This window comes from Lottia gigantea (genome assembly GCF_000327385.1).
Source record: "Lottia gigantea unplaced genomic scaffold LOTGIsca_13, whole genome shotgun sequence".
Taxonomy (NCBI): Eukaryota; Metazoa; Mollusca; class Gastropoda; family Lottiidae; genus Lottia; species Lottia gigantea.
In genome coordinates this window covers 632,629-646,524 of record NW_008707425.1, presented here as the reverse complement: position 1 = coordinate 646,524, position 13,896 = coordinate 632,629, and the positions used below count along the sequence as shown (strand labels likewise).

Genomic DNA, 13,896 nt, shown 5'->3' with positions numbered 1-13,896 from the left:
TTATAATGATCAGATCTTGGACAAGTTCAAAGTTGACGATCTTTCGGTGAACGGTTTTTGAGTTATTGCCCTCAGAATTTTATTAAATAATGTGTGTTTGCTTAAATCAACAATATCTTGCACAAATTAGATTTTTGGTATGATTTGACACAGATATGTGACTGCACTTGATATACTGAAAGTGTGTCAGAAAGTGGGCGTATCTTGCTAGACAACCACTTGTTATCTATGCAAAGACCATTTTTTTCTATTCTATGTGGTATTGTAAACAAATAGAGCTTTTCTCAGGTTCACCTTTAATTAATTTATCATGGTCAACATATGTTTTATGATATACAATTAATGAAAAATATAATTCAAGACATTTATCATTTTTCATTCTCCAGAAATAATTAAAATCTCATATAATTAGATTAACTATGTACTCTGAAACCTCAAAAATGTCTGGTGTGTTTTTAACCACAACTCAGTTCCAGGCGTATCTGTGAATTATTAGACAGGGAGCGACAAAACTTTAAAGGGAGGGTAGGGCGGGGATGTGGGCTAAATTCTGGCCTAACATAGACATGTCACAGCTTAGTTCCTTAATACCTATGTGGAGAGTCATCATTGAAATATACATCTGTATCCTAAACTAAAATAGTTTGTCAGAACTGACTTTATGAATCTTGTCATTGTTCCCTGTGTTTCTCAAGTGATCTCGTGTTTTACCAACATCTTGCTGATGTGAAAGTATCCCAACCATGGTTAACAATACATAATCAGTCTGTTTTAGAATTATTGAGCTTGAAGGGGTTACATTGAAATTTATAAATGACAATTGCTGAGTCATTTCAAAAATATTAAAGTTTTATATAAGTTTTGTGTAAATTGTCTTATTGTCATTCTGATGAGCTTTGTGGATGTTCTTTTTTTTTTCAGATCTTGCAAGGTCATGTTGAGTCGAGAGATATGGCTTTTGTTGTATTTGCCTCACAAACAACACACGAAGGTGTTAAACTCACAAATTGTACAGCTAAAATACTCAGATTAAAAGGAAAGGTAGGGCTTTATAGTTTTTTTTTTGTATCGTGCACCACTTGTATCATACAAACTTCATAGACAATATTAAACTTTCTTTTCATTTACCATCATCATAGACGTACTGGGTAAAGTGCAGTTAGAGAGGAGTGTGGGAGGGGGAGGGGGGCTTTGGCAGGCTGGTTTGGTTGAAAATTTTGAAGGGTTGAGTTTTCAGACAAAGCACGACTCCTAGCACCGAAGGCCATGTCTGGGAAAACACTAATTTTTCATCGGCCTATTATTTTTTTCTTTCTTGATTAGTCTTTTCATAACTAATCTCTATTACTATAACTATCTCTGAGCAGTTGTTATGTCTATTGATTTGTCTATGTCAATTAAATACGTGCAAGGGTTTTGTGTCAGTCACATTTTGAATCCAACAGCGACTAGACAACGTTTCCTTTTCAAATTTGTATTCACATCTGACTGTTTATTTGAGTTACTAATATGGATTGTAAATGAGTTTTCTATACTTTTTATTTGTGTTTTGGACACTGATAGTACCAATTGGCACCGTTTATGACATAGCCTGCAAATATGAACATATATAAAATTACAAGATGACAAGACAAAGGTGGAATGAATTTTAAAAAATGCTGATTGAAAAATACTAACTGTACATTTTGTGTATTGGACCTTGCTCCTTTCTCATACAGTGACTGAATCTGTGATGGTCTGGCCTGCCCTATTGTTGTCAAAAATATACCTCATTTGTATGGGCATACAGAATAACTCTGGATTTATTTTACAGTTACGTGTGTTAATTGAAAAAGTAAGAGGTGAAGCTAATGTCAGTATTTCATTTGATGGTAAACCAGATATCAAAACCAATGTCAAACCATCCAATCCTTTCCAGGTGAGTCAAGCTTTTCCTTAACTAGACAGAAAACTAGATAGAAAACTAGATAGAAAACTAGATAGAAAATGTAAGAAAGATACCAACCATTATGGAGAATCCTGTCTACCAAAGGGTTCAGAGTAAAAAATCTCATGGCATTGATCTTTCTCAGATTTTTTGTACCTGTTTTCAGCAGGAATAACGATGAAAGATGATTTATTCAGAGTCATTAGCATTGACGATTATTAAAAATCAACATCAGTATTTGAGTGACTTTAAGCAACCAGGCAACAGTTCTCAAGGTTTTCCAGATATTTTATTTTTAAGAATAACAATTACAAAGGGTTTATAATTCAGTTAATTAAGGAATGACCTGAAAATTTTTTCAGTTTATCAATGTATAAACAGAAAAAACCTGTGTAATCTGTGTAGCTGTTTATACATAAGTGTATACTGGTTTTTTCTGTTTATACATGGATAAAGTGAAAAAATGTTCAGGTTATTACTTATAATTAAATCAACTCAAATACGTGTTTAAATATTTATTTAGCATAAATACCTAAAATTTTAACATAACGTTAATGAACTGATACTAAAAATAGAGACGTCCTAGAGAACAGCCAATCAGCAATCAGTAGGTCACCTATTTATAGTCTACCGTCTACTGCATGAAAGTTGACAGAGGCTACATTGAAAGTTCTATTTGAGGAAATTTAGAAAATACCTTTATCATTCAGTGATGTGTTGATTTCGGCTCTGTTGATTTTCAAAGGAACGTGTAGTGGCCACGTCAATCAAACTCAATGCTAAAAGTACTCCGTAAAGGGGCGGAGCTTACACAGATATAAACCGAATGCACGTGACGGCTGTTATCCAATCAAATTGCGTGATACTGTGTAAATGGAATCATGATTTGATCATTGACCATTACAAACTTGAAACAAATCAATGAACAGTATTTTGACAGATCATTTTTCCATGGTTGATTGTGTTGACTAACTGAAAAAGTTTAGGTGATGAATGCACACAATTTGAATATATCTGCACTATCTGGTACATCACTGTGCATTTATTTTTGGAAGTAATTTGATGCTTCAAGTTTAGAGATTTGTATCAATATTTGAAATCATTACCAGATGTTGGTAGAAATTCCTCTATCTTATGGAGTAATTACCACAGATGTTGGGGAAGGTTTTTTGTTTGTTTTCTGAATCTCACTTCTGCAATCTTGTCAGCCATTTTGTTTTTACCTGGATGTACATAATACTGGTTTAATGTTTTGAGCAGTAGATTACACCAAGGATTAAAGAGTTTTCTCTGTGTGATTAATTATTATTTGTATCACAAGAAATCTAAATTGACTGTTAAGTTTTGAGTGTTAATGAAGTTAAATTATGAAAATTGGTATTTTAATGGGGTTCAGTACAGTATTACTCCTGGAAGAGTTTTCTAACTGACGTAGATGTGTATTTAGAGGAATCTGCATTATCTTGTGAGAAATGTTTCAAGTTTGAATGGAAATTGATCTATTGTTTTTTGGAGTATATATTCCTTGATTTAGGAGATTAAAAGTTTTTGTACCTATCCTAGTGATAAGGGTTGAAAATTGGCTCTGGGCTGTCTTTCAGAAGTTCAGATTGTGGCATAGGTAGTTTTTTTTAACTTTGATGAGGATTCGAACCCATAGCACCTTATTGCTTATTCCATTATAAATTTGTACATCAAAGAATCTGTATTATATTAGTGTTAATATTGAGTGTAGTTAAATAAGTCAATGTGGAAGTTTTTAGAACTGTTATTATTCAATAAGAACTATATGATTCAGAAGTCAAAACTTACAAATGAGTTTACTGTGTTGGATTTGTTCATGGTCTAATGGATAGAGGCTGTGAAAATTTGATTTGAGTAAAAATTGATTTTTGGACCAGTATATGTACTGATGTGTTGTAAAACAGAAAACTTATGAAGGAGTGTGACTTGGTTTATTTATAATGCAAGCAAACATTGAGAATTGAGTAAATTGCATATGGTTTCTGTATCGCTTGTTGGATGTGAATTGTGGATTCATTTTCCAACCCTTTTTATTTGCCACACGATGTCTGTGGTTCCTCTTAGAACCAAATATTGAAGGTGAATCCCTGATAGATAGTTTAAATGCTAATAATATTAAGTTGATGGTAATAAATGATGATATTTTTAGTAGATCTAGAGGGGTTCTGGTGTTTATCTTGTAAGATTTGTATTTTTTCTCCTCTTCAACATCATGTTACATATAATTTATTTAATGTTTTTTATTAATGGTAATCTTAATATCATAAAGAAACGACTAATACAGGTTTTCCTTTTCTGTTAGTTATTGAACCATATTTGAAATACATAGATCAATCTGACCTGTCATTTTCTTTCCAACACCAAATTTTGACTAACTTGCTGTGCCTGAATCTGAGAACATGCAAAATTAGGCCATTTTTTGACCCATCATACTTAATTCTCAGAAAGTGGAATTTTTTTGCTGAGTCAATCATTAATAGTGTTCACAGCTCACCGTCGAAATTGGAGCCATGTGTGTCCAGAATTATCTGCTTTTGAATGTTAAAATGACGACTCGTCAATTTAAGATACTCTGTGATATATAGAAAAGACATATATAGAAATAGTGAGTAAAATTCCTAGTTGAAGTATTTCAGATTTCAGTACAAAATAATGATATAGTTAATTGGTCTCTTAGGATCTCTTTAACCTAGAAATTTTAACCATAGTTTTTCTTAATTAAAAAAATATTAGTTGTAAGTAGTAGAGAAGTTGTAACATCGGTGGAAAGAAAACATAGCTAATAGTAAAAACTTTCTGAACACACTTGGTGGTTGTAGTTGGTGTTGGTGGTTTTAGAATGTAGATATCACCCTTTTGAAATATTGTCTGTTTTGATAGGTACTTACTTGTTTCAGTTTGTTCATTGAGATTTGCGTTATCATAGTTTTTCAGTGCCACACTCTGGCTAAAAACTAAATTATTTCTGGAATTCACAGTATGGAGTTGTTGCTGAGAAGAACTTGTTGTGCCAGACCAGACAGTGTTTTTGAAGACCCAGGTAGTTTTGACCATAGTGACAATGTATATGAGGACCCCATTCTAAAGATTTTTAAGGCCAACAGTGTCAGTGATGAATACTTAGATAGTGCTTTAAAAGACTTGGGTGACAATGCGTTTGAAAATACTGATCATCTTACAGATGGATCTAATAGTGTTTTTGAGGAATCCTTTGTAAGTGTGTTGATGATTTCTGCCTACCGTGATATACTTTGAGTTTTATTGTGAAGCGAGTAAAATCAAACTGATTGTCTTTCATTCCAATGAACCAAAATTGTTCAATTAGCAACTAATGATTATCCCAACAAAATGAAGCAGCTCTGTTTGCCAATTTGTGATTGTCAAAATCTTATCTTGTGTACTATTTTTAGCTTGGATTTATTTCAGATCTGGTTTGAATCTTGATTGATATAGAGAATTTTTCAAACAATTGAGTGGTACAAGAACAAATCATTATTACATACTCTGTATGTTGAATCTTTAAGATATTTTTTGATGTTTTTATGAAAGTATGTCTCTCTTTACAGGATAGTGATGAATTGGTTGATTTGGGTGCCGTTGATGAAGTAGTTCGTAATGCCATTGCCCTGGCTAGTCCCAACTATAATATCAGTAAATGGTTAATGGATGACCCTCAATCTGCTGGAAGAACATCCGTTCAGGGAGGGCAGAGTGCTCACGGGGGTCAAGGCCATGTACCAGCAACCAATCATATGTCAGCAGTCAACGAAAGGATTACATCAACTGCAAGCCAGTTGGCTCAATCTGCCAATCAGTATGCAGCTCCTGCAAACCAATTTGCTGCTGACTTTTCCCAATCAGCTGCACCTCAACTCTATACTAGCTCTCCAATCCAACAAGGCCCACCAATAGCTAAATCTCGCACCTCCCAGATGCCAAAAGAACGCCTCCCCCGGCCAGAAGGTGTTTTCGAGCCCATTGAGGCTAGACAGGCTGAACAATCTGTGAGTATTAATTTGGATTATTCTAGTGTAAAGTTTAATGAATTCTGATGTTACACACATCGTTTGCCCTTTGATATGTTTTTAAAGAATGCTTTCTTTTTCAAAGGTAAGACTTAAAGGCAACAGCATCTATCAGTTTTGACTGATCCATTCTTTGTATCTGTGAGTTACACGAAAAATTTCTTGATCAGAAATATGATTGAAATGTAGAAATTGATGACTTGTGGCATCAAATTTCAATATAACTCAGTTCTGTTAATTGTTTAATTTTGCAAGAATGATATATATAAATATTCTGGTATAAATTATGCATCATTTCTTAATTCAGTTCCAATCAGCAATGAGTCCTATTAAACCTCCCCGTTCTGCTGGAGATAAAAGATTGTTAGTCAAAGTTATAAAAGCAAGTGGACTCGGCCCAAAGGAGACTGGTAAGTTTTTTACTCATAACAATCTACAGGAGGTGTAGTTCAAAGTTGGAACTGTAGCTAGATGAAGATCCCCAGCACTATGATTTTTTTGGCCAAAACCCTTAAAGATGGATTCACTTATTTTCATTTATGAAAATGAAAATGCTAATTCTTATATGAATAGAAAGTAGAGGTTTTCTAATGACTTGGAAAAATACCAGTTTGTCTCACATGTCCATAATTAATTCATAATTAGCAAAATAAGAAGAGAATTACCAGCAGAATTCCAATGAGTGACTTATCAAGAAGGGTCAAAAGGTTTTTTTTTGTTTATCCAGACTGTATGGACATTATGATTGGTTAATACTCTTAATTATATGCAATAAGAAGATAATGATATGATTAAGAATACATAATAATTCAATAGAAACACCAATTAATCACATAGTTTTTTGTTTAATTCAACACTAAAAAATAAGGAAACCCACCTTTAACTGCCTTTTTCTTATGATAAAGATTAAGAGTGAACTTCTGTTGAAGTTGGGGTTACCAAGTAGGAAAGTAAGGGGTTTGCCATTGATATTTCATGATAAAAAAAATCTAGTTAAAAGATTTGAAGAATGGATCTGTACAAACTCCCAGTTAGATCAAAATCACAGAACAACCAAATAGGACATGGCAAAATCCTCTTTATTACCATTATTATGTATGGATCTTGGCTTTTTGAATTTACTATAATTCAATATTTAATTAATTTTTCAATAAAAAATCGGGGTCTAATAAATTGTCAATTTATTTTGCAGGCCAAGTTGAACCTGTTTGTCTGTTATTATTAGATGATCCTGTACAAAACTACAGTACAAGTGCCGTTAAAAATACTATAAATCCTTTCTGGGATGAACATTTTCTTTTGTAAGTTTATTCTAAGCATTGTACAGCAGATTCTGGAGGAGCAATGTTTTACCAGAGGACTTACCTATAAGATTGTATAGAGTTGGTCACATATCTATATGTTCATTCTAATTTATTAAAATACGTCTTCCCCAATGTACTTTTTATGCTGCTGCAAAATTTTTAATATGAAATATACAAATAAAACTGAAATGTTGATGGTGAGGTTCTATATCACAGTCGGTTAGAGCGTTGGTTCTGTACATGATGTCATTTGCTTGGTTATATTGAGCAAATGGGGGCTATGGGTTCTGATCTCGATCGGTTTGTGATTATCCGATTACCTTGAATACGCCATCTTCACTCCAGTCGACCCAGCTGTAAATGGGTATGGATTATCGAGGAAAGATCAATGTAAAGAGGTTTGGCCAAGGACCAGCTTGTAGAAAGGATCCTTAACTGTGAACCTAAGTTGTTATCCTTATGAAATATAGTTCTTTCTTTCTTTAATACTATTAGTGTCCAGTGGCGGGGCAGAGGGGTTTCCCGCCCCCCTTCGCAGCCCAAATGGCATGTTTTTAAGGCAAAAATATCATAACTTGGATAGAAATTCAGGCAACCTCAGGTATTTCGCATCCCCTCGAACGTAAACCTGACTCGGCCATTGTTAGTGTTTCTAATATGCATTAAAAAGTTTATTTCAGAAACCTTTATAATCTCTTTGAGAATTGATTTGTTGTATAACTTAGTCTTTAATCAATGAAACTTTTCTATGCAAGGTCTGTCTGGTAATATGTTCAACACATATTTATTGATATACCATAATCTTACTTTTATGAGTTTATGTGTTTACATATTTCAGTGATGTAACGAATGAAACAAGAGAATTAAGATTAGAAGTTTATGATAGAGCAAAAGCTCCCGGTGGTAAGTCACAGGTTCCTTTCCTGTCTTTCTCATTGGGTACCATTATAACACTTGGTGATATCACTGATTTTAAAGTTTATGATCACTATAATCTTACTTGGCAAACTCAGTGAAAGAGTTACATCAGGTGCTTCTCGAGCAATACAAATATAACTTGTATATGATATTTCTTGTATAATTTTACATAAAAACCTTATTATTGTCTTCATACTGCTGTTAAGTGAATGATCATGAGCATTTGATGTTTCTATTAGACTAAAACCATGGGCCTGTTGACTTAGAACTGCTGTACTGACAAATGTACTCTCAATGAACCTTGTCACATTCACTTAAACCCTGGTCCCTTAAATGGGTGTTTTCTCCCTTGGGTGTGTGGGTTGGGGGTGTGGACAACTGTTGTAGGAAAATTTTTTTTTTGGGGGGTTATTATATGGTTCCAAAGAAAACAGAAACAGCCTTCCCACTGAGCGTCTAATTGTGGCCGCATGATTATATATCTATTAATATATATCCATTATTATATATCCATCATTATATATCCATTTTTATGTGTGATTATTATGATTAGTTTAAATAACAATTTACAACATTTTGAACGTTCATTGTTTTGGGGGTGTGAGGGGTTCAAATGATTACTCCAGGGGTGTGAAGGCTGAAAAAGGTTAGCAACTACTGCACTAAAACAATGAAGTGAAGAAAAAAAATGTAAAGCTCCATAAATTATTTGCTGAAAATATTGATGTATATATTTTGTAGAAGAGTTTATAGGAGAATCTGTTATATTTATTGATGATTTAAGAAAGACACCCAGTACTAGACAAATTCTAGCTCTACAGAGTAAACCTGGTTATGTTGATAGTTCTTGTGGATCTTTAACAGTTGAGGTAATTAGACTCCAAATTCTTTTATTCATGTTGAATTTTGAAAGTGTGTGACCTTAAATATTGTCTGTCATTCTGCTGAAGGTGGCTAAGATTTTTATGTGGATGATCTTTGCAAAAATGTTTGGCCAAGGATCAGCTATAAAAAGAATGGAGTTTTACATCCTACTTTTCTGCACCATGTGGGCTAATGAAGACAGGCAACGCCAAGCAGGGTGCAATGAGGGAAATTTTGCCAGGGCAGCGGCATTAGCCTGCTCTTTTTTGATTTCCAGTAGCACACAGGGCCTCAGTTTATGGTTCCATCCGAACGACTTGATGCTTTTTCCATGTCAGCCCCTCTTACCTGCATCACTGACAGAGGGAAACCGGGTTGAAAAATCTGAAGGTATAATCTTGACCTAGACCGGGATTGAACCCTGGACCCTCAGGTTAGCAAGCGAGCGTCTAAGTCACTGAGCCACCAAGGCTCCCAGCTATAAATAGAGAGGATCTGAGAACCCAACTTATGATTATAAAGCATATATGGATTTTGTTTTCCAGTTTTTGTTTATGGATCCTTCTGAAGCTGATTTATTATTAGATATATCTGCTGCAGCAAGTAATCAGATCTCACCGAAACGACGTATAGAAACCGGACGAACAATCACACCAGGTGGCACTGTAGTTACCACGACAACCACTACCACAGAGAAATCGCCATTTGCCTCTCAAGATCCTGGATTAGATGGTAATATTTTACCTTTTTTAATATTAATCTGACTTAAACAAGGGATTCAGATTGCAAAAAGACATTAAAGATTTTTGAACATGTGTACTCTACAAATTTGGTTACATAAAAAAATTTTTTGTTTTCAAAAAAAGTTATTGACTATGTATGTTTTCCCCAAAATTTTGAAAGCAGGTAACAGATAAACAAGCACAGTTTTGAAATATAATTATTGTTTATTCTACCAACCAAATAAAAATGAACTTGCTTACACTGGGAAACGTTAAGATATTTTTGTTGGATGGTCATCATGAACCCTTTACATATTGCTTCAAAAAGATAACTACACTTGAATATCATTATCATTCTGCAAACATTCTAATTTCTAAAGTAAAGTTAATTCATGTTATATTGCATGGTTTTGTTTGAGTGCTACCCTACTTAATATTCTATTCTTTAATCCTTTGTCAGACGACAAAGATATTTTTCATATTTGTGGCCAAAATGTCCATATATAGCTTAACAACATATTGGATAATGTGTGCAAAAAGCAATCACTATTAGAAATTTGATGCATTGTCAAAAATTTAACTTTTGAACTACCTGTTCAATTTTACGCCGATCAAAGATTGCAATATCAAAGTTTCAAAGTTCAACCCTTGCAAGCTACCAATTTGATTGCATGTAGCTTTTTCTACCCTTGATTGCCAATCTGGTTTGTTATTAACCAATGCATGTTTTTTTTTGTGTTGTTTGTTTAGGCTCACCCCACCTTGTTCAAAAGCATCATGTGAATGCTGATTACTCCAGTTCAGAATGTAGTGGTGGTAGAACATCTCCCTTTGTTTTAACCAACGACAACAGTTCTATGTCTGCATCATCAGGTATAAAATTTTCCTTACCTTGTTTGATTAACATTGCTGTTACTTAAAGGAGCACATACACTATCTGTTGGACCATCATACCTTAGTTTCAGAAACAGGAATTGTTTAGCTGAGCTAATCAATAATAATGTTCCCAGCACATCGTGGAAATTTGAGCCTTCAAATCCATGTGTATCCATGATTATTCATGTTTGAAAGTTAAAAATTTGAATCGAATTTTAGTGAGAGTATGCCATATACAGAAAACGCACATTTAGGAATAGACAGTGAAATTTCTAGTTCAAGGTATATTTGAAGGGATTATGTGATTTTCGTGCATTTTATTACTTCTTAAGCACAATAAAGACCCAAATCAATCCCGAAAATGCTGACTGTTTCCCTTTAAAGTATGATAGTCCAGATCTCTTATGTGTACAAAAATTTTGGACAATGTATACATAGTTTAAAAACCATCACAAAATGACGAAAATATAACATAGTAAAAAATTAGTAGTGCAAAATAATATTTTTTTTCATAAGAACTGAGCAAACTCTTCAACTTTGCTGTCAGTGTGTTGTAGGGATTTATAAAAATTATGTATACCTTGGTCTATGTTTTTGGCCCCTTTTAGGAACAGCATTGTTAATCAGAATCAAATATGATAGCAATATACTAACTTCAGCTAAGGCTTAGATAGATCAATACCGATTACATAATTGAAAAAGAGTTGAAATATTTTCCTACTCAGAAATTTTTTTAATGTAAAGCATATTTGATATTGACCAAGCTGTAACTTGGTATAAATAATCTGACAAAGATCATTGTGAGTTTCAAGGTTTGAATCAAATCTCAACAAGACCTATCAGTATTGACCTATCTTGAACAAATGATATTAAAGAGATTGTAAAGAGATTTTCTAATAGAAATTGAAATTACGAAAGCATAGGCAGAGGAGAAAATTCAGCAACACCAATTACTGTTATGTGTAGAAAAAAAAGATATGGCAGGTGTATATGGGCCATTTATGACTTTTATGCATCATTCAAATTTTCTGAAGTTCCTGTAATTATAATCTATGAAGTCACTATTGTAAAGCTGTTAATGATATCTAAGGACTTTATTATCATACTCTTAATTTTATTGGAATTGCAAAAAATTGGATACACAAAATGAGTGTAGAAAACCTCTTTATAATTTATTTAAAAAAAATTAACAAATGCCTCTGTTATATACTTAATATGTAAAGATGATCAATAATATATCTGTTCATCTAGATCTGATTCAAAACATAAAAACAGGCATTGTACTTTATATTTAGGTAATATCAACATATTAACTGTGTTTCCACCAGACAAATTGCTGAAAGATCTTGAGTCGTATTATTAACTGTATATATATTTCACATGTTTTTTCCACTGGGATGTATGCTACATGTCTAGTGTCTGTATATCATGAATGTTTATTTTCAAGTTTGTTTTCATATTTTCGAAGTAGATTTTTTTCCACTGAAAACTGCATGGATTTTAAATTAAAAGTTTTAATATCATATATATTTATTTTTACTTAATAGACATGTGATGATCATGCATTATATCCATTTTTATTATATAACATAGAAAATATTGTATAATAAAACAGAAAATATTGTATAATATAACAGAGAAAATATATATAACAGAAAATATTGTTTAATATAACATGGAAAATATTGTATAAAATAACATAGAAAATATTATATAATATAACATAGAAAATATTATATAATATAACATAAAAAATATTGTATAATATAACAGAGAAAATATTATATAATATAACAGAAAATATTGTATAATATAACAGAGAAAATATTGTATAATATAACATAGAAAATATTGTATAACATAACATAAAAAATATTGTATAATATAACATAGAAAATATTATATAATATAACAGAAAATATTGTATAATATAACATAAAAGATATTGTATAATATAACATAAAAAATTTTGTATAATATAACATAGAAAATATTATATAATATAACAGAAAATATTGTATAATATAACAGAGAAAATATTGTATAATATAACATAGAAAATATTGTATAATATGACAGAAAATATTGTATAATATAACATAGAAAATATTGTATAATATAACATAGAAAATATTGTATAATATAACAGAAAATATTGTATAATGTGACATAGAAAATATTATATAACAGAAAATATTGTATAATATAACATAGAAAATATTGTATGATATAACATAGAAAATATTGTATAATATAACAGAAAATATTGTATAATGTGACATAGAAAATATTATATAACAGAAAATATTGTATAATATAACATAGAAAATATTGTATAATATAACATAGAAAATATTATATAATAGAACATAGAAAATATTGTATAATATGACATAGAAAATATTATATAATAGAACATAGAAAATATTGTAAAATATAACATAGAAAATATTGTATAACATAGAAAATAGTGTATAATATAACATAGAAAATAGTGTATAATATGACATAGAAAATATTATATAATATAACATAGAAAATATTGTATAACATAACATAAAAAATATTGTATAACATAACATCGAAAATATTTTATTATATAATGTAGAAAATATATAATATAACAGAAAATATTATGTTATATAATATAACATAGAAAATATTATATTATATAATATAACGTAGAAAATATTGTATAATATAACATAAAAAATATTGTGTAATATAACATAGAAAATATTGTATAATATAACATAGAAAATATTGTATAATATAACATAGAAAATATTGTATAATATAACATAGAAAATATTGTATAATATAACATAGAAAATATATATAACATAGAAAATATATATAACATAGAAAATATTGTATAATATAACATAGAAAATATATATAACATAGAAAATATTGTATAATATAACATAGAAAATATTGTATAATATGACATAGAAAATATTATATAATATAACATAGAAAATATTGTATAATAGAAAATATTGTATAATATATCATAGAAAATATATATAACATAGAAAATATTGTATAATATGACATAGAAAATATTATATAATATAACATAGAAAATATTGTATAATAGAAAATATTGTATAATATATCATAGAAAATATATATAACATAGAANATATTGTATAATATAACATAGAAAATATAATATTATATAACATAGAAAATATTATATAATATAACATAGAAAATATTGTATAACATAA

The 13,896-nt window shown here is 30.8% G+C and overlaps 2 protein-coding genes across 2 annotated transcripts in view; both read left to right on the top strand.

Annotated features, from left to right (window-relative positions):
- The window catches only part of LOTGIDRAFT_157107 (hypothetical protein), a gene marked incomplete at both ends in the record, with an annotated part of 22,736 nt that extends 20,432 nt beyond the window's left edge, over positions 1-2,304 (top strand). The window contains 3 exons of the mRNA XM_009048883.1: positions 922-1,041; positions 1,814-1,918; positions 2,290-2,304. Of these exons, the coding sequence (XP_009047131.1) occupies positions 922-1,041; positions 1,814-1,918; positions 2,290-2,304 (240 nt within the window). The remainder of the gene's footprint in view (positions 1-921; positions 1,042-1,813; positions 1,919-2,289) is intronic.
- Positions 2,305-4,930: 2,626 nt separating this feature from the next.
- Positions 4,931-12,023, top strand: LOTGIDRAFT_157106 (hypothetical protein; the record flags this gene model as incomplete). Its single annotated transcript, XM_009048882.1, has 9 exons — positions 4,931-5,164; positions 5,518-5,955; positions 6,284-6,386; positions 7,169-7,277; positions 8,119-8,183; positions 8,940-9,067; positions 9,608-9,794; positions 10,535-10,657; positions 11,956-12,023. 9 exons carry the CDS (start codon positions 4,931-4,933, stop codon positions 12,021-12,023), a joined length of 1,455 nt encoding a protein of 484 aa, XP_009047130.1.
- Between the last annotated feature and the right edge of the window lie 1,873 nt (positions 12,024-13,896).